At 43.4% G+C, this 22,016-nt stretch overlaps 1 protein-coding gene across 5 annotated transcripts in view; it reads right to left on the bottom strand.

The window, feature by feature from the left end:
• Window positions 1-9,485: 9,485 nt before the first annotated feature.
• Window positions 9,486-22,016, bottom strand: part of NAA30 (N-alpha-acetyltransferase 30, NatC catalytic subunit) — a 29,438-nt gene continuing 16,907 nt past the window's right edge. For 4 of the 5 annotated variants that reach the window (XM_087748058.1, XM_087748059.1, XM_087748054.1 and 1 more), the window contains one exon: window positions 16,780-20,111. In XM_087748058.1, coding sequence (XP_087604184.1) covers window positions 19,974-20,111 — 138 coding nt within the window. In that variant the 3' untranslated portion in view covers window positions 16,780-19,973. Of the gene's footprint in view, window positions 10,021-16,779; window positions 20,112-22,016 lie in introns of those variants that run through there. The other variant, XM_087748057.1, reaches the window with a different exon arrangement.

A 22,016-nucleotide genomic window follows, 5' to 3' on the forward strand; every position in this document is an offset into this window, starting at 1 on the left:
TACCACTATCTCGAACCTGCGCCACCTCCCAAAAAGCTGGTTTGGATGTGTCTGCACTGCACCCTCAGCTCCCTGGATTACATAGCCAGAAAAAGAGCAGGAGACACGTTTTTACACATATTTAGGGGAATTAGACACCCATGGCTGACTCTGTTTCAATGGTATTTAGCTATTTGTCTCTCTCAGGCTTTATTGAAAATCCAAGGCAGAGCAGGAGCTGGAAATCACAGCCAAAGCCCCAGATCAAAGCTGGAGCCTCCAGCACAGCTGCCCCGCACTGAGCTTCTCTGTCCTGGTTTCACCACTCTCTCTCTTTTTGACATCCCTAAATGTATAGCCCATTACAGCATGACTACATGCTTCATGGAGAAAACTGCTCTTTGGAGAAAGCCCACACGCCACGCGTGATTTCACTGAAAAGCCAAGAAACCAAACCCCAACACAGAGAAGAAGGAAGAAGAGAACTGGTTTTAATGAGAAAGGAGAACTGCTCGTGGCTAATGAGTCCATGGCTGGAGTCTGTGTGCTTTAAAAATGCCCCTGAGAACTTTGCTGATAAACACGCTCATTGGAGAGAGTTATGAGAGCTTTGAATGCGATGTTGAGGGTATGCTGAAAAGGTCAATGATTTAATGGGCTGGAACAATTAATCTGGCACTTGTCTATACACCTGTCCTCTTAATGATGTGACACATCTCCCTTCTGTGTTCCCATCTGTCAACAATTAAGCTATAATTGGTGGAAATGCAATTTATCTCAGAGCGAGCTGATTAGTTTTCCAATAATCATGTTGCCAGCATTGGGGAAGAGTGCTGCCCACGGAGAAGAGTGCGTGGACCAGTCGATCCGTATCACAGACTGTGAAGAGAAGAGACGAGACTCTGAGCGTTAACTTATCAATTTACAATGTGCAAAATTTGCTCTTATGGAGGCAATAAAACCAGCAAACCCACTTTCTGCTTCTGGTGCTCAAAATTGTTTCACTGTGCTGCTCTCAATTGTATTCATCCATCATAACCTGTAGAGAGGCAGACAGCAACTCATCCTCTTCTCTTGTTTCCTAACATCCTTTCCAGAGGCTGGAAATGAAAATGTTTTCTCTATTACTAAAGGTGAAACTTAGATATTTCTACAAATTACAGAAAATGGAAAAATATCCCCACAACACATACGCTGCAACTCAGCAAGGAAGACTTTACAGAGCTGTTTTTCTCTGAATAGCTCCTGATTCCAAACACTCGATATTAGCTCATCATTTGAAGGCTGAACCATTACATCCAGCTATGGAGAGGATGAAACTTGCCGCTCAGCGTAACTGAGCACGCACAGCTTCCATCCAAGTCACACTCCAAAGAAACCAGTGTCTGTGTTTTAGCAGAGCCTCTCGCTTTGACCCCAGCGTGCCGCCAGGCTGGAGCAGCGCTGCATCCCGGCTGGCAGGCACAGATGTGGGATGGGTTTTAAAGGATAACGATGAGGAAACCTGGGCGGGGTTTGATTTTGGCGATGCGTAGCAATGCATAGTGAGAAGAGGATAGAGCCAAGAGGGAAGGTTTCAGAGCAGGGAAGTGGAGTAGGACTTTTCTGACATAATTCTGGCTATCTAAGTGCTGTGAAGCCTCTCTCCTGCTGGCTGTTTTGGTGGCCACCCAGCTTTGAGGCAAGGCTGGACCCATCCTGCAGGTTCAATGCGTCTCCCCATAGGAGCTGTGCTGAGGCAGAAGCTGCTCAGCTCAGATGCAGCACCTTCAGAGAATTCATGTTATCAGTTTTCACCAAAATGACATAGAATGGAGAGATTTTAGGCAGTTAATGACGTGGCTATGGGTATCAGCAGATGGCACAGCCCTGAAGAAATGGGAGACGTCGGTCAGATAGATCTCTGCCCCAAAGCACAAGGACATTTGATCTTCCCAGTTAAATGGTTATAGGATGTTTTTGTTGGTGGTGTGAACATGGCCAGAGCAACCCAAGTTCCTCCAGCTCAGGTTTAGCTGAACCGCTTTTGCTGAAGTGTTAAAATAAAATTACAATGCTCAGCCTGAAGCAGACAACTGAGCTGGTGAAAGTCAGCACCAGTGGTTAATGTCTAGCAAAATCATTAGCAATTAAACGTGCAACTTATAAGAGGAAATGTCGATGAACCTTACCTCTGTATTTAAAAAAGCAGGAAGGTACTTCAGAGACCGTGCAGCCAGGGTTGCTATAATATCTGTTATTGTTCCTGAGCTGAAAAATTATTTACTTATACTTAAGAAAGAGAGGTGTTAGGTAAATAAAGTTGAACAAATCCACACTGTCACTGGATCTCATTGAGTAGTCTGGATTAATGTCATTTTCTAATGCTCCTGGGCTCTGTCCCACCTGGTGCTCAGAGTATTTGACCTCCTCGGGAACGCAAGTTTTCAGCATCATGCAACATCCTCCCTTCCCCAACACAGGCACACATTCAAAAAACAGAAAAAAAAACCCACCATCAAAGGCACTGGGATATATCCACTAACCTCATTAAACCCTTTATCTGCCCTGGCTCACTGGAAGGTGTGTGACAGGCAACTGGGATTGCTTCAATCTGCTTACACAAAGCCGTGAGAGAAAAGCACCCAAGAACATTGACTTGAGCCGCTCCATTACAAGCTGTACATGAAGATTAAAGTATTACCATCAGCTTGAAAAATATCAACCGTGGCACATTCAGTTTGTCTAACTAGGTATCCTCAGACTGTGCTGTGATAGCACAGCCCTAAACCTGTTGTTTTCCAATGCTGGAAACAGCGATTAAGCCCTTATGGTTTCCAGCTTTCTTTAAATAATTCCTGAGCAAGGTCAAGAGATGGCCCTAGGGTCCCCTGATGAAATAAGAGGAGGAAGGCAGCTCCTGTTTCTCTTCTGAGCCCCTTTACCTGCTCCCCATATGGGATGTTGCCCTTTCTGGGATGTCCCCTCCCTCCCAGCAGTGCTGGCGCAGGGATCTCTCGCCCAGGGGGAACATGATCCATCTCCACCGATGGGACAGAGCTGCCCACAGATGCCTCCTGTTCTTGCAGGAGTAGGAAAAATATTTATTTCTTGCTTAGCACAAGGGTTGTAGCTTTTTGCCACCTACTGACATGTTGTGGGAACGGCTCATCCTGTGAATCCCTGCAGAAAGGATTAATTGTGTGCTGGCTCTGTCTGACAGTGTATCCAGCATCAGCTGAGCGGTCTGCAAAAATAAAAGCGAGAGTAAATACGGCACTTGGCACACTGACAGGAGAGCAACACGTATTTGATCGGTTGTTCCTTGCTATAATTCCCTCCTTGCCCCCTCCCTTGAGCACCTCGTTTCATCATTCCAGAGAGCAGGAGCATGGGAGAAATCAGCCATCTCACTTGCAAAACAAAGCCTTGGCTTCTTCCCCTTCTATCTTTCCCCCAGTTTATCTATTTTTTTTTTCCCCTTCATCTCCCCCTAAAGTCTCTGCCTGGCTTTTGCCCTTACCCAAGGGACTTTCCTTCTTCCTTAGCTCTGCAGAGGGCTTCTGATCAGAGGACAGAAGGTCTCTGCAGGACCCTGTGCATTGCTTAAGTTTCGTTTAAATCCTGTTTTGATGCTTAAGCAATGCACAAAGCTCACAGTGCTAACTCATTGCTCAGAGTGGACTTCAGCCTCCATGAGGGAGCCGAGCGCACGCGTTCGTGCCCTGCCAGGGATGCTGAATGAGGTGTCGTCTCTGCAGCGGCAGTTTTCATGCGGCTCTCGTCCCCTCGTGGAGTTTCAGTGAAGCCCAGCTGGGGAATCCTTCATCTTCTCAGAGCTTCTCTCATTTTGGTCCATGCAGATTTCCTTCTCCTTCATTCCCATTAGCAGCATGGTTTGCTAATGCGCACCCTCCATCATGTTGCTGATCCAGACTCCAATTTCCCCGTTCCTCCTCAGTCACCCTGAGACACAGCAGATACCCGCGCTGGCATTAGCTGGTGGTCCAGGCAGGCTGCAAACCACCCATTTAATCAAACCAGGTTTTACGCAGCATATGATTTAACATCCAAAATTGCTTTATTAACTTGGTACTCAATCAAAATGCTATATGACAACTGTTCTGGGAGAAAAGAGAAGCAAGAAAGCATCAGTTTTGCAGTCACCCCATGCACAAACACACCTTTCGTTAAACGTTGAGGACCAAGCACTTGCCCCTTGCTGGTAGCCACTTGATCCCGGTTACAAACACCACCCGAAAGCAATCAGCGTGGCTCACGACTTACTCTGCAGCGCAAAAAAAGGCTGAGCTTAAAAGCCAGGCTGTCCTTCTATTTAACACCCAAATCACCTCCTTCAGTTTAGCCGAGCTGACCTAAAAATACAGTTTTTTGCTACACAAAGCCTCCCTTGTGAGACTTGCTGGGGCTGATTTCCCTTACAGCGCTCCTCTGTCTTGGAAAAAAAGCTACTGAAGCTCCATTTCACTACGTCGCACGATATGGGGACCGTGAGCCCATTACTGCTTCAGTGTGACAGGGATTGATAAAATAACATGCTTAAAGCTTTTTTTAAGGTCAGATGGAGAATTAGCATACAGTACTGACACAGTTCTGGATGTTTTTCCAAACTCGATACTTAAAGAAGTAGATATTATTTTGAGCAAAATTAATTTTGTTCAAAATGTGTCTGTAGGTCTTTGCAAAAAATTTTTTTAAAATTGCTCTTTTTCCCTAAGAATTGGCCACTCTTAAAAAAACTCAAACAAGCTTAAGAGTAGAGTTTTGGTTTGGGGTTTTTCTCTGGTTTTGATTTATTGAAAACCCACCAATTTTTAGCCACAACAAGTTATTGTCGCTGTTTTGGTAAAAGTAATTTGTCACAATGATCTAGCTAGCTGTTACTAAAAAACAATCACAAAAACATGGAAGAAAGTATTGTGGTAAAGCTAGAGCAGGAAAAAAGGCAAAAACTAGAATCTTTGATCTTTAAAACCAATTTTTGCAGTAACCCTTGCTTCCAACCTTTATTTTGAATTTTCTCGTTCCCAAGGCTCTCCAGGTCCGCTGCACTGCTGTGAGCGGAAGGACTGGAAGTGGCCATAAAGCAAAAAAGATTAAAATCTTCCTGCAGACCCTAAATCTTTTTTGCTGAAGGATTACCTGCTGAAAACAAATTGCCTGGCCCTCTTTTGAAGCTGAGGGCAAGGAGCTGGGAACAGCCCATTGCTGCTCTGGGTTTTGATAACGGCTTCCTTCATCCTTTGGGCACGTTCCATTGCTCTGCCCTCAGTTATTATTTTTTTTTCTCCTCCCTCCCATCTTTCAAAAGAAGATGATACTTAATTAACTACCTGCAGGGATCTTGTGCAGCTCAATTAATGTTCGCAAATTGCTTTGAAGGCAGCCAGCCTTGTACAGTTTCTAAGGACAAGAGGCTCCTCCTTTTCCAACTCCGTTACACCCACATGCTGCTCTTGGCCCCAGGAGCCTGCGCCGACCTCCCCACGGAGGGGACCGCTCCTGCCCGGGCGTTTGCAGCATCTCACACCACGGCACCTACTCTTGCACTATAACAAGTGGAGCGCTTTTTCCATGCTTCATCAACCAGATTGCCCATCGAGATCTAATAGACAGGGATGGCTTCAGGCATAGGCGAAATAAACCATCTCCTAGGGGAAGAGTGTGATGAGGAGGTAAAGCCACCGTGGTCCTGCTGGTGCTGGAGACCTGGACAGCCTGGCAGTTGTGGCTCAAAAATTAGGGTATATGGGGCTGGAGGCAGCCCCAGCTTTTGCTTTGCCAGCCAGATGCACACTGCTCTGACTTATTTTCCCAGCTCTGCCCTGTTTTCTTCCTTTCTGCCATCCCATGGCGAGAACCCCTGTCTGAGCCCCCCATCTCTGGCATATCATACTTGAGGTTTTCCTCTGTATCAGCCAGGAAAACAGCCGGGAGTGTAAATCCACAGTTAGGATAAAGGCAAAGCAGAGCAGCTCTGCAGAGTTTGGGGAAACGCCTCAGTCTCTTTGGGGTTTTACTCCAAGACAGTGATACTGAGATATTGTTTCATCAGTTCCCTTCTCAAAACTCCCATCCCTCTTAAAGACCTCGGTACGGCAAGGGCTCGGGTGAATGTGTGCACCAGCTTGTGTCGATGGGAGGTCGCTAATGACGTGCAAGAGCAGGAATGAGCTTTATGGCCTCGTGGGAGCACCTGGCTTGTCTGGGTTGACGGCAGTCCTGATGGGTATGGTGGTCTGTGGGGGTGGCAGAGGGCTTCCCTTCAAGTAAATTGGAAGACTGTATGATTTTGCAGCTGTAGGATCAGATGTTTGGTCTCCTCTCTGTAGGATTGTGGCCTCTGCAGAAAGGTGTTACTTCTGGACAGGGGACTTCAAAGACCTGGGGCACAGCCAGCGCGATGCATCTTCACTTACCGTGGGAAAACAGAGGTTCAGCTGTGCATAACACAAGGTTAGCCGCCGCTTTCACTCTTTTGATGCAATGCACCAATGAGTTTTCTGATCCAGGTGTTTAAATTACAGCAGCCTGGTCTTCATCTGTGTAAGAAACAGAAAAATAATTGTGAAACACTAAAAAATGAAAAAAAAAAATCTATTATAAAAAAAAAAAAACAGAGAAGACTGCTAAGTATCTGTCTGAGTTGGAATTAGGTAGCTGCAGAGATGGAAAAGGCTTTTGTATATAGTCAAGAAAAGTCATGTAAGTGGTTATGATGTGGAAATAGTTAAAATGAATGAGGTCTTACCTCTTCATTTCCCAGCTTTCAAGTGCTCAGATTCTGTAACTGATGTTCTAGTTAAGCACAATAAGACCTGCCTTTGTGCTCACACCAGGAATTGGAGAGCGGTGCTGAGATTTGGAGCAGGGAGTGAATCCGTGCTAACAAAAACCTCCAAAGAAAATCATTACTCTTTACCCAGATGTGTTCAGATTCATGCCCCATACTGAGAAAATAACACCGCTTATGGCAGCCTTACCTATTTGTTTTGCTTGTTTGTATAGAATGAAGTCCTTCGCCTTTGGGGTTCATGGGACTGATGGTCATTAAGGGCTGTTTTTGAAACTGTGGTGTTTTTGCAAAGCAGGTTGCACAAAATCGAGGAGGAGGGCATTATAGAATTTGGCTCAGTGTACCAAAGTGCTTCTATTCAGATGGCTTCTGTCACAAGAAAAATAATGAAATGCTTTTAGGGCAACGTTTTCCCTGAAGTTATTTCCCTTCAGTGGTGGATTTTGCCAACCATATGCAGATTCCCCTATTAGACAACACCAGTGAGTCAGGCATAAAGTCGAGTCTTACCCTGCTCGCCGCCGGGACTTCCACTCCTGCGGGGATGCCTCCAGCCACCGCCACCAGCTCCCCGGGCCCACGGCTACCACCTTCTAGCCATTCCCTACTGACCCGCTTTGATGTCCAAGTGTAATACGATTCAGCGGTGCTGGTTTCATTGATTAGCATACAAATCACACCCAGAGACTGGATGCTTCCTGCACTTAATCATCCACTCGGTGCATATCAAAGAGTCCAGGAAAGATGACATTTTTTAAGACAAACAGAAAGATCCCAGACAGAAAAATAAAACAAACAGCCACCCCCAAACATGGGAATAACATCGTCTCAGGTTTTCTGCTGATGCTTTTTTCACAGCACAGAAAGCACCAGCACCTTCCTGTTGGCACGAGAAGAAAGGTGTTACTTTAGTGACCAGACAAATAAATGCCCATGAAGCTCCTAACCTTAAAGAGAAATGTCCTTGCTTTCAGAGTACAGCCAATCACCCAACACCTGGAGAAGCAAGTGCATTACCCATACATTCAAAGCCTGTTAACATGAAACCCAGCCTTTTGTCCCAGATAGATATCTCCAGTGAAATGTGCTGGAAGATCAGGAAAGCAGAGCCTGGTTTGAAAGAACCACGTGGGCTTTTTTCCCCATCCCCTGAGGTGACTTTAGCTGAGGCTGTTCAGCTTCTGCCCAAGTTCCCAACCTGCAACGCCTTCTGCTGCAGCAATACATTTCCTAAAGGTTTAAGAGGCGTAGCTCCTCAGTCATTTATAGCCAATGTATTTCTCCCCATGGTGGTTTTTCAGAGAATTACATGGGCTTGGGCTCAAGTTCCCTTCAGAGGCCTCTTGAGGGACCTGAGCACCACCATATTTCGGTACTGAAGCAGATGAAGTAAAGCTGTCGCCTTTCTGAAGGCTCTGAGCAGGGAGCCCGGAGCATCCGTCCCCCTGCGATGCTTCGGAGTGGACACAGCTGGCTCAGGGGGACGCAGCCCACACCTTCTAAGGTGGCTCTTCCTACCTGAAGGAGAAAGGGCTCTTGCACAAATTTTCATTATTTTTTCCCATTTCAGTGAGTGGCCAGAACCAGACAATAACCCCAAAAGCATTCTTAAGAAAGAAAAAGCTTTACTAAAAGGAAACAAGTGAATTTTCAAATGGAAAAGTAGGTTTTACAATTTCAAGCTTAATCTTGTTTACCAAGAAGGATTTGGCAAGTGTGATTAATTCCCTGCTCTTAAACATGAAAAAATTGATCTGCCTGCTTAAGCCATCCCAGAGGAGGCTCAGCTCTGCGACATGTCAGAGCAGCCAGAGCGTGCCTGTATGAGAAGGACATGGTCCTTCGCTGGCCACGTGCATGTTGGGGCAGGGGACATGGTGGACACAGAACTTGGGGGCAACTTGAGAAGTCCCTCTGCCTTCCTTCTCCTCCAGGAGGGTCCTTGCTGCTGCATCACGCTGGGGGAAGAAAGGTTAATCAGAGGGGGCTGGAAACCCAGAGGCTCAAGGGCAGGTATTTTTGTTCCTAGAGGAGATGTGCACAAGAGCAGGGTTTAATCTGGGTTTAAAATCTGGGTTATTTTATAACTGAGTTGGAAACTACTCAATGGGAACACGCCCAGAGAGGACAGTTAGCGCTGCCAGCATTGCTAACATGCTGCTGAGACCTGAACCGTCTCCGAGGGAAGTTACTCATGATAGCTGAGCTGCTCTCGGTCCATCACAGCTGATACGTGGAGGTCCACCTCTCCCTTCCTCTGGTCCCAGCCTTTCCTCTGCTAGCTAAACCTTTCTGGGAGCTGGTTCAGCTCACGAACCCAGCAGAAACACATCACAAGGTGTATATCCTTCCCAGAGGACACAACCTTCTCGGAGGAGGGCACACATCTGGTCCGCAGTTAGGACTGCTTTTTTACCCTACTTCTGTTTTTCCACAGGGTCCTGTGGTTCGTTCTGCACCAGAGTTCAAGGTTTTTTTGGTTAGTCTTCCTGACATCACCTCTTGACCTGTTCAGGTGTCTCCTCCTGGCCACACGCAGCCCCTCAGATGAATTAAGAGTTGCCCTTTCAGTGCAGAACCTCCTGAACCCTCTGCAACAGGCATCACATTTTCATGCTTTTCACCCACAAATCTGCCAAATCCCCCTGCAAGCCAGCCAGAGCGCCTGTCTCCATGCAGGAGACGTAGGAGACAGTTCATCTCCTCCACACCTCTCATTGCGCCTTCTTCTTCCACTAATCACTCCCCAGCCCCTATCCCTTTTCCCCAGCACTGCAGGGTAATTTGAGGGATGGGTAACCAAGCACTTACTGTCAAGGAAGAAAATGTTTAACCAGGTTTGGTTTAGCCCGTGTGTGTAAAGCACATGAAAATATGGGACTTAGGTGTCCTTGCTCCCCATCCTCTGCCCTGTGGTACTGCTTTATCCATCCACACAGCCTTGCCCACCTGCTTTTCCTCTTATTTCCTATTAAAAACCAAGCAGAGAGATTAGACCTGTGTATCCCACCCTTCTTCTGCCTCATTTCTATGTAAAGCTCTTACCAGTCACGCCAGCAAGCCCAAACTGCTGCTGCTGCAGATTATTCACCTCACACGAGCTGGATCGTGCAGGCAGCGGTGGAGCAGACTCCCAGCAGAATCCAGACGCACCGTAGACACTCCAGATCTTCGGAAAGCAGCCTGGTAATACTTGTCGAACTAGATAAAGAGCAGTGTGGGGTACAGCCGTAGGAGCCAGCAGACTGTAAAGCAGTTGGAAGCATTACAGAGACTTTCACAGGAGAAAAATCTTGAACTGCAGTAAATTTTGTCTTTAAAAGGTGCCCAGATGTTAACATGGAGCAAGAACTGGCTACTCTGAATGAAACATTTCTCTTGAAAGGACAAATTCTTTGTATGGGGTCCGTACCCTGAGATTTTTGAGTGACCACCAGGGATTCAGAGCAAGGACATGGAGAAGTCTGAAGCCCCCCAGCCCTGTATCCAGGTGTTTACAGCCAAATCGATGCCAGTGTGCTTGTGGTCGGAGGAGTCAGACAAGCGTAAATCAACCAAATTAAACATGTAAGCCCATGATAAAGAACAGTTTGAAAATTGACTCATACATCTGCAGTAAGCCAAGCAGTCGGAGACCAGTGAACACATGGCGCTGTGTCTGAGAACTGCAACTTTCCCATAGCCTCTAAATTAAAAAAATAATAATTTTCTATTCATTTCTAAGCAAGTTGGGCCAGTCTATGGAAAAGCAGGCTGTGAGCACCATTTAAATCATGCATAACCTGAGGTTTAGGAAAGGTGGTTTTAGCTTTCATTCACTGCTTAAATCCATGCGCGCGCTGGGGTAAGCTGGCCTAGGTTAGGGCAGCACCGTGATACGCAAATTTGGGGGATGAAATTCAACTTGCCAAATGTACTAGGAAACTAGCAGATTTCTAAAGGAGATTTGACTTCCCATTAAGAGGATCTTCACATTTATCTACACCTGATATGTGTATGGTGAAAATAACCCACCAAATTCTCCGTTTTACTCACCTTCATGCACTTTTTCACGCCGCCTTTTGAAACCAACCCTATTCCCCATACCTGCTTCAACACCTTTGCTGCCCAGGTCTGCGGGCACCCCGGTGAAACCTCTTGCTGGATAATAGCAAGAAATGGGGAAAATGGCCAAAATACCGGGGGGTAGGACTGTGGCTGTAGTTTCACGGCCAGGGGGTCCTTCTGCTGTCCGTGCTGGGTAACAGGGAGCAGCGTCCCAAGGCAGGGTTACAGCCAGGATGGCTGGGATGGGCAGCAGGGCTTCAGAAGTCCTAACTGAGGCTATTGCCTGTTCCAAAGTTTTCCAAGAGCTGCCCAGGCTGAGACAGCTTCTGATGTAGCTGCTATTTCAGGTGACCACTAAAGGATGGTTTGCTTTATTACTGTTTTGTTAGCTATAACTTAACTGCGGTTCACCATTTTTTCCTAAAGTCCTAATTTTAAAGAAAAATTTGGTTTCTCTTTGGTGAAGTGACGCAGTCTAACCCTCGAGCCTCATCTGAGCCACAGGAGTCGGAGTGTCCTGTGTCAGGACCAGCTTTAAGGATTAATCCTCGTGGCTGCATAAAGTTCCCAGCAAAAACTGCTTTGGTGCAAGTCCGCGAGATCAGGCTCCTGTAATAACTAAGCACCGACAAAGGGTAACTCCCAAACCAAATTCTTGCTTTCTGTTTTTTCATGCATTTTCCCCACCAACGTATCAACCGGTGTTTTAAGCAGGCTAACGCTCGCTGAAGTCATTCTTTCTTGTAGAGAGAGAAGAAAGGCGCGGAGGATGAAAATTGCAGGTTTCCTGAGGATACACACCCACGGTGTATCCCAGCCCTCCCATCTGTACGAGACCCAGACAATCCACATGCTCCAAGGTACGATGACGGCACTCACCACCAAAGCAGCAGCAATCTTAATTTCCAGAATTTGTGCATCCAAAGGACGCCAGCACACCCAGTCTCCTGCCTCAGTTTCCTCTTTTTCTCCCTGTCTGTGGACTGCAGCTCTTTCCTAACCTGCCCTAAACCAGTTGTCCGATGCTGACTGCATCCAAGTGAACGCACGGCTGTACCGTCCTCTTCGCACGTGGGTGATGGGGTGGGCGCTCCCTGCCCTGCCTGCAGGAATGCTGCCCTGTGCGGCAGCAGGGAGAGCTTCCAAAAGCACCGTAAGACAACGGGGGATGCTTCAGAAGCAAGTCAGCGTAAAATAGCCCCAGCAACACTGCTGCGTTTCTGATGCACATTAACAGAAGATAGTTTTGGAGCGGGATACAATTGAAAGAAACCTCAAAAAATTATCTTTGAATTTCAAGGATCAGAAATTTGCAGCTTAAAGAGATGTAAATCTCCCTGGAAACTATTTACTAAAGAAAACTTACTCACAGTAATATGTTCTTTCAGTGTTAGAACAGGTGAAAACTAAAAGTTTGCTAAGCTCAAACAGGAGTGGAAGAAGGCTGAAGCTGGCAAAAGATCTTTAAAAAGTGGGTTTTGAAACCTTTGATTTTTATTTCCACGCTTGGAAGTATTTACTAAGCTCTTCAGCTGGTGAGCAAAAAACTAGAAGTCACTTCCAGGATCTGCAAAAGAAAAAGGCTTCTTTCTGTAGGTTTCAAAATGTTCCTGGGATTTTGAAGCTGGAAAAGTTTTCAGAGCGCACTTCTTCCGAAGGACTTTCCAAGAACGCATAGTTTACTCAAAACAATCTCACAGAGAACTACAGAATTGCTGTCAAGAGATAGAAAAGCTATTTCTACACAGACAGAGCCAAAACATGGACGTTCTAAGTTTCAGTAAATGTATTTTTGGCATATTTCGGTAAGATATATAGGCTTGAGTATCCTGAGACTACATAGCAGCCACTAAATGCCATCCCTTAACAGGCTGCTCAATGCAAGGTAGCACCTATGTAGATGCCTTCTACATATTCCATTTATTAGCTTATATATGAAACTGTTCGAGTAATTGCTGGTTCATTGAAAGCCCAGAGATTGCCAGCTTTTCAATTTTCACTTCAATAAAACAAAAAACCCCAAGGAGAACACTTTCTCGTTTTAATCATATCCAGCCCTGTTTTCTGTAGTGATGAACTTCTTTTCCAGCCCCAAGAGAGCAATTTTTTGAATGTCACTTTCAGACAGCGAGATAAAAATCTCTGCTCTTTGCAGAAAAGACTCTGACTGCCGTTTGCGGCTTGAACCACTTCCCAATTTATTTACTTTTTTGAGGCTGTTTACATTTTCAGACAGCCCAGCTCACTCGTCTCCAACAAGCTCATTTTAAAGCTGCAAAAACGCACTTTGTGCCAGACACGAGAGACTTCAGACCTAAGAAAACCTAAAGGCTCCTGGATCAAGTCATCTGTGTAAAAAATGTGGAGGAAAAAAAAATAATTAAAAAAATCAGATTTTTCTGGCAAATTGTATCACCTGAAACTGCCATTTATTCCCTGGAAAGCTGCAGGCCCCTCAGATCAGCATGTCGCTGTGCGGAGAAGGGAGACAAGAAAGAAGGACATCCTTAATTTGGCTGAAGAGCAGCTGGTTTTCTTCTTAATATAATTAGCTCCTCCAGCAAGCCCTTATGCTTTGAGTCAATGAGGCTGAAGCACACTTAGCGCAATTCAGAAGTGACACATCAACCATTTGCATCAAATGCATCAAACTCGGAGGGCTCATTTGTTTGTTCTTTCCAATATTAAAGACTAATTTTGATTTAGACTAAGAGCCTTTTCCAGTGCAACCATCCCTCGGGAGGGAGCCGTGGCAACACGAGAGCATTCAATTAGTTGTCTGCTCTAAATTGCTCATGGAAAGGAGTGCGTTCAAGCGGACAGAACGTGTGTTTTCAAAGTCCTGTCTGGAAGGGGGCTGCACGGCTAACAGGTTTGGCCCCCTGCTTTATAAAATCAGTAATAACTTTAGCTTTGCATAAAGCTTTCTTTTAGCAAAGCTGCCCACTCGCCTACATTTTCAACCTTCATCTTTATTGGTATTTTACCACCTGCTGCTTCCTTTTTTTGTTTGTATCTTATTACAGACAGAAACAAGAAAGTAGACACTAATTACTATTAAGCTGCCATATTACATATTTAGCCACTACCTCCTCTTTATCAGCTTCTCCCACTCTCCAGCACCTGGCGAGAAGCGTTCGCTTCGGCAGAAATGATTTTTCCTGCTTTTGCATCTTTATTTTGTTTTTTTTAAAGAAAACCCCAAACCTCAAGGCATTACCGGGGCAAAAAAAAATAGGAAAAACATCTATCAGAGAAGGTCAAAAAACATTTTGGACAATTTTTTTTTGTTGCTCTTTGGGTTCAGTTTTGATTGTTGGAGAATTTCTTAGGTCCAGGAGGGAACTTCTGGTTGATGCAGAGGTGGAATTTAAATCCGTGTCTCCCACCTGGAGATTACGTGTTCCAGCCACCTGCAAGGCAACGGCTAAAAATTCAGGGAATCATTCTCTGTCCCTGCTTAAAAGGAATTCAAATACTGATATTTAACAAAATCTGAATCTGAGTGTATGTGTGTGTCCCAGGGACCTTACAATTTCTGAAAAAGTCTTATTAAAACTTTCAGTACGTTCTTGTTTCTTCTCAGGTTTTTTAAAACCAAGAATATCTCTCATTTCCTACTCAATCACCTAAAATCAAGGAATCGTCAACGTAATGCCTATGGGTAATACAAATATATACGACAAAAGCACGCAGTGACCTGCTGTTGAGCTTTGGCAGAAGACTGTGCAGACCATAAATCATAAATTGGATTTGATCTTATGCAGCTGAAGAAAGATCAATAGCAGTTGCTGGCAGCGAGACAGAGGGGACATTTCTTTTATTTAGCTGTGTTTTTCTAAACTATAACAGATGTTCAGTGAAGGAAGAAAACAATTGCACTTCAGCGATTGTACTACTAGCAAGGTGCAAAAACTGATCATCGTTTAATGAGGCATATTTGAAAAAAATCCACGGTCAGAGAGCAATTCTTAGTTTGTAACAAGGTATTGCACTTATGTCTCTGATCGTACAGGAGGAAAGACCCCTGGTCTGGTAGGAAAATGCATAGAAAACTCTGGTTATCCCCAGGGCAGCTTTCTGGGCACTGTATTAGAGCAAAGGAATATTACTGAATAAAAGCACCACTGGTCCTACAGAGCCCCAGATCCAAAGTCTACAGATCAAGAGCCTCTTCAGCCTCTAAAGCCTGCAAAGCTGGAAGCGGCCCCTGTGAGCCAGCCAGTTCCCTGCCCTATGGCTGCACGGCTCTGTCCTGCGCTGGTACCCTGCCTCAGACCAAGAGTCCATCCCGTCCAGTCTCTAATCTCAAGTATTGGCCATAAAACGGGAATACGGGAACAACTGCCACAAGATGTCTTGGGAAAAGGAAGGCTGGGGCAAGTACACATAGCAGGTGATGCTTTGCCCAGTGGTCTCCCAGCTGCTGAGGCTTTTCAGCTCTGGAAGCTTCCTGAGCCTCCTACGGTTTGTCTACCTAGCACCTCTCAACAGATTCCCCTTTCCAAGTATTTGCTCAGTCTCACCTTGAATCCACAGAAACTGCAGGTATCCACAATTTCCTTTGAAGAGGGCTCACACAGACTTCATGGAAGGGGGAATGTCCTCCTGTGGAGCACTTCAAGTTTAGAAGATCAATACTTCATCTATTCTAAACTCTTTTGAATTTCATTCTTTTTTACCTTACCCTTGAGCCTTACAATGGAGAGCGATGATCAAGAGTAAAGTGTAGTCACAGTCCTGTCTTCCCCGCAGGGAGTCAGAGAGCAATGGAAGGAGAAAAGCCTCAGCTTCTTTACCAAAAACCTTGCTGCAGACCTAGAGATCTCTCTCTTTTCCCTGTACAAGTGATAACTCGGGATCCCTCTGCACTGCATATTTAAAGAAATCACAGATTTTTTTAAGTGTGCATTGGTGGGCAACACATAAAATGCTCATTCCTAAAAATACTACCTAACCAGTCTTGTATAGTCTGGACTATCTGTGAGAAGATGACTTCTTATAATTTCACATTAAACGAAATGCTAGGCCTCTCCAAATCTATTTTAGCCCATGCATACTAACTATACTAGGGCTATAAATACATCGCAGTGCAAGACAAAGAATTTAACCCTTACCTTGCACAGAATTCAATACTTGGAGGAGTAAAAAAAGCAGCAGGGCTGTTTGTCACTGGTTTATGACCAGATAAAAAGTTACATACAACACCCAGCATCCAGTTCCTGAAGTTGCAAAGAAATTTCCATTTACCTACAACCATTCCTACTATGCGGACAAATAGAAAGAAGTGCAAGAAGTGGTAAAATGTCTCTGAAGCCTTAATTCACACTGAACTCTACTAATCAGGCAGCCTGGCTGTAAGGAATCGGAAAAGAAGCTGGAAGAACAAAAGACTTGGAGCTGCTGTCAGGCGACCAGCGATTTCTAGCAGGAGTTGGTTACAACTCTCAGTCACCTGCACACCTCGTAACAAACACGCAGCCAAACACGCACAACACTTGCCGGCAAATTCTTAGAAAGCTTTAGGAGCCTAAACATAATCGTAGAGGGAATAAAGCACAAAGGATTTTCAAAACCCATAGGCTCTGGCGTACACTGTTAAGAGAGATTGTTCTCAGCTTTGCAAGGGCTGCAAGCAGTTCTCAACTCTTGCTTATTACAATTCAAATAATAAAAAAAATCCCCACCCTTATCTCCCAGGAAAGTCCAGAATGACTACATTGATCATAACTTAATAGATATAAAAAAAAAAAATCCATCTTAGTTCAGCCATGACACTGATGTTCATATAAACATTATTTAAGATGCTTCTAACAGAGGCATGGAAATGAAAATCAAGTAGCGATAAACAATTCTCTTGGAAAAATTTTTCCACCATTTCTCTCTCCAGAATAAACACGTATTCGTATTTTGTAGACAAAGCAAAACAATCATTAGAACATTTCCATTCAAAAGGAAATAGATAAACAACTTAACCATTTATTTGACTGCATTGTATTTAGACAGCTTGTACATTTCATAACCCCACTGTTTTTGTTCTCATCAAAAAGGATAAAGGGACAGAAGAATATAATCCACTCAAAACAGCAGTCCAGTATTTTGAGATACACTTGATATTTTCACAGATGCCCACCTGATACCTGAACTCCAATATAGGTTGCAACGCTTATACACGACCTGAATTTTTTTTTTTGAACATAGCACTCAGTTTTAGCAATGTCTTGCAGTGCCCTGAAAAATAGTTTGTGACGTACTATGCAATGCCAATTAGATTATGCCTACCTTACTTGGAGGTGATGAACCTGATCATTTCTTAAAAAACAATATAATGCAAACATCCATACCGACATGTCAGCCAATAGCAACATTCGGGCAAATTTAAACAGAAAAGCGATCAACTCCTTAGTTAGATTTGTCAATGCAAAAGGCAAGGGGGAGAGGACTGTGTTTTAGCAACAGACATGAGAAATAACCAACCACTGCTATATTTCTTTCGAAAACCTATTTTCATCTCTTTGCAAATTTGGAACTTCCCACTTGATATCCAGATCCCAAGCAACACAGAGAACAAGTCTGTTTCTTTTAATACGCACCAACACATACAGCTTCAGTATCTTCCGTAGTGAACTGTGTGTTACACAGCAGCAATGTCAGAACCTTTCGGGCAATGGGCTCTTTTAAAAGAAACGTGCACCTATTTTGCGCAGCATTTTCAAAACGCGCATGGCGACAATGACTTCTTACAATAAACAAACAGAATTGTATTTGAAGTTCGCTCAGAAGCGATGCTTTTGGCAGTGCCTTCATGAAAAGTGATTTCGGCTAACTTTTAAGTCAGCTTTTGAATCTGAAGACACCCACGGTTTAAATATTAACCAATCGAAAACTTGCCTGTCTGGCTTTTCAGTTTTTAAACATCAGCAGACACACAAGACAGCCTAGTTTGCAATTTGCGATACAAGTCCAACAGCTGTGAACAAGGCGTGAAACGTCCCTGATCTGTCTCCGCAGTTCAAGCAAGCCAGAGCGGTCGCTACGTCCTGGACCACTGGAACACGCTGGAGAGAAGGCTGTTTCGATTGATTTAACATTACCAACATTTCAGTCTTAACTATGAACGAAACCGCCTGAAAAGCCACCCAGAGAAACTGGCAAACCTGAGGGATCGGGATAACGTGAACACAAGTTTTTATCCTGTCACAACGTACAGGCTTTACGCTGAACTCCAATGTGTCCTGTGAATTACAGACTCCAGTTTGTTAACGCTTTGGGCACCATTTTAAATATGAGTTTTCTTTACTGAGAGGAACAAACCCCCTCGAAAGCACAAATGGTGTCTACAAGCAGAAAACTCAGAAGGGCCAATTTCCATTAAAAATCTTTATTTTCAAATACAACTCATAATTTGTACATGGTAAGAAATGTCCATCACCATGTGCGATTGGTCTGTGCAAAATAAGGCTTTCCTTTAAATCCAGTTTTCCTGCACAGGGCTCTTTTCCAAATGTTACTGGAGGTAGGGGTTTTGTTGGTTTTGTTTTTAAGTGTACAGTAATTAGCAAAAAAAACCCATGACTCAAACCAAACCCTAAAAAAAAAAAAAAGGCATAGTAAGGCAAATCTGAAGAGTACGCTCAACTACAGAAGAGCGGATTCACTGAGAGTTCATCCTTCCCACAGATTACATAGGTGCTTCCACAAGTCAAGAAATACCTTTTCTGTCAAAGTGAAAAAAAAACAACCCAACTGAACTGATTCATTGAACTGGGCTATATAATCACACTGAACAAGAAAGCCTAGACACTGTAATTACTGAAAAAATTGATCGGTATTGGTAAAACCTATGTAAGCCCAATTAAAGAAAGGAAAAAAAAAAAAAATAGAGAAAAACAGAGCAAGGGCAAATGAGAGAGAGAGAGAGAGAGAGAGAGGGAGGGAGGGAGGGAGGGAGGGAGGGAGAGAGAGAGAGAAGTCCTTCCCTGCTGCTTTGATTTTACAGGGAAAAAATCCCCCAATAATTTAGCTCATGTAAGTTTAGAGAAAATGAGAGCAGCTAAAAATGCATACAATACACCTTGAAATTTATTTCCAAGACCAAGAACCAAAGATTGAAGCATTTTAGAACACTGAAGCAAAGCAATCTGAATCTGAAAAAAAATTGTTCCAACTATCTGAAAATAGCTGTTTTTCAGAGCTTCTAGCAATAATTTTGATTAAATAAAATCATACCAATTTACATTAATTTTCTATATCTTCTTTTAAAAGTCCCTCACTCTTTTAACGAAAAAAAGTGCATCCAAAACCAGCAGAGATTTACTGGTGACATCAGGTTCTCTTTTAGCAGCTACTCAAGGTTTTCAAAATAGCTTACACTTCTTGCTATAAGAAAAGAAGGGCCTTCCAAACCCTCGTTTGGGAGAAGTATCCAAATTATAAAAATCTGAAATAATTTATTATCAAATCCAGAATTTAAATAAAAGCAGAAATTTTCTTGCAAAGACAATTGAAGAAAGTAAAAGAATAAAAGCATGCACTCCAAACTTAGAGGTGAAGACAAATATACTTATCTATACAGGCACTGGCAGACGCAATTTAATTGTTACTGTTACTCATTGTAACACACACCCCACCCTACAATACATTTTTTCATTCACTAATCACTGAGGTACCAATATTTAAGAATGGAAAATTCAATATTGAAAAATAAAACCTAAAATTGAAGCCTTTTTCCAGAAAACTATGGCAATTTTTGTATGAAATGTTAGTATACTTATAGAATTTTACAATCTACATTGGCTTTTCTCTGGAACCAAAAGTCGCGTTCCACATACAGGTTCTTTGATAAAATGTTCACTGTGTATGTAATACAGTCAGTAGACTTGCAAATGAATGAACATATCTTGGCTATCAACTGGCACATCTTGCTGGTACCAAAAGAACTCGAAGTTTGAAACAATCGGTTTTAATTCTGAACAAATGCGCCATGCCAAAGTGCAACAAATATGTGCGACACTCAATGAGACACTGACAGATTAAGAGCTGCATGGAAATTACTAAGTCCACCTGCAAAGCAATTTTGTACAAATTGCATTGCATGCAAAGGACAACTCTGCGCTGTTGAGACGTCAGTTGCTTGATGTGATGGTTTCTTTTAACGCAGCCATAGTTTAAGACGCAGTGCATCAACTCCATTTAAATAGTATCTGAACAGCCTCTTGTCTCGCACAAAACCAAGGTTTTCATAAAGTTTCAAAGCAGACTTATTTGTGATTTCTGTTTCCAATACAACCTTTAAGGGGGGAAAAAAAAAAGAAGAAAAAAGCACAGCATATTAGAAAGCAGTTGCAATTACATGACTACTGAACCAATTTCAAAGTTTTTATTTAACGGTACACTTATTAGCAATGACTGGAATTAATTTTTTTCTTGTCCTGACTTATTCAAGCAACGCCCCTCCATTCTCACATTAAAAAAAAAGTAGTTAATCAACAATTGTAATTGTAAACAACCTTCGTTCATATCAAGATTTTAGTTCTTTGCTGTAAATAGTATTTCAACTCATTACCTAATAGCTAGGGTAAAAAACAAACAAAACCCAAACAACCCCTGCCTCCCAACATCTCCCCCCCTACCCCCACCAAAAAAAAAAAAACAAACCAACCTACCAAACAGGTTAGGGTCCAAAACATACTTTGAATTTTGAATGAGCAACCGAACTTTTGCATGTCAGAAGAACTTGGCACATGAGGTTTTGTTTAGTCATTTAATATCTTTGCCCTCTAATTCAATAGATTTAGACCTAGACACAAACTTCAGCATTCTACGACTAGCTGTCAGACCCAATGTTTGCAACGAATATTTGTGCTCAACACAAGTATCCCAACCTCAAATCAGAGTGCACACCAGGAAGAAACAGCAGCTTTTTCCATTTTTTTCTCCCCGTGTTGATAAGATCCCAGTTGCAGGAAGACCTGTCATAAATAGCTCAGACCAAACCCAACTGTAAGAGTAGTCCAAATTAAGCAAAGACTCAAAATTATCCTAGAAGTTTCAAGTACAGGCAAAAAACTATACTGGCATTAACAAGAAGTTAAATACAAATCTGCTGAAGTATGTCCCTCTGAATTGTTTTCCCCTCTTTTCCCCAAATGCCCTGAGCAGAGCTCTGGCATACCTGGGAAGCCGCGCACCCACTCCAAATGATAAAAACTTGTTTTGCCTCTTTACTGTTGTCCAACTCAATTATTTAAGGATTCTGCTATTAAGGACAGATCATTGTTGCGCAAGGACACAGGCTGAACTAATAAGCTGACTAGACGATGTACAGCCCCATGACAATGTACATTCACATATTAAACAAGAGCTGATGGACACTGTAGAAAGACCGTATAATGAAAATACAGCCTAAGCAATTTCTGCAGCAAACCAGTGATCACTGCTGGTATTAAGTCCGCTAATGGCTATTTCTAAAACAGCATTTGATACCCACTGTGTGTAGTTAGAACTATATACATGAAACTCCCCTAGTCCAAAAAAAAGTCATCTACCCCACCTCAAAACCCAGGATCCCTTCTCCTCCAATAAAAAGCAGAAAAACTGCTTAACATCCCCCTACCCCCTTAAAACCAGGAACAAAATATTAGTCTGTTATTAGTAAAGCAGTTTAAGTCAATCTAGTTCAGGGACTCTCTGGCCCCAGTACCTTCAGGCTTGCATCTCCATTCCCACTGACCTTTTCTGCCAGCTCACTAGGCTTACTGCTGAGCTACTTCAAAAGTGACCTGGTAGAGAACCTTTCCTTTTCCTCTCCATCAGGTTTGTTTTCTGCAGTCTGAGAAGTGGCTAAGCCAATGTCAAAGAGGCAGGCAGCCACCAGTTAGACTGGTCACCTTCAATAAGATTTAAAAGTCCATTTTATGTATATATTTGACCATTACTGAAGTTTCAAGCCACTCTAACTACATTCCAATGGATAATTCCCCCTGCACTTCTCAGTGTAAGAATGTTGAAAGAACAGCAAACCTGGGGCTAACAACCCAATGAACAACATAAGGCTTAGAAGTTGTTCATTGTCCAAAAAGGAACTGAGTCACACATTAAAATATTAATAGTCAGAGCTCTTAAATTACAGCAGGACAGTCTCTTGTACCTGCACACTTAAGACAACCTAATTCAATTCTTAGTCTTATGGCAA

Source organism: Nipponia nippon, unplaced genomic scaffold (assembly GCF_047370975.1).
Source record: "Nipponia nippon isolate SJK-2023a ecotype South Korea unplaced genomic scaffold, ASM4737097v1 scaffold_11, whole genome shotgun sequence".
NCBI classification, from domain to species: domain Eukaryota; kingdom Metazoa; phylum Chordata; class Aves; order Pelecaniformes; family Threskiornithidae; genus Nipponia; species Nipponia nippon.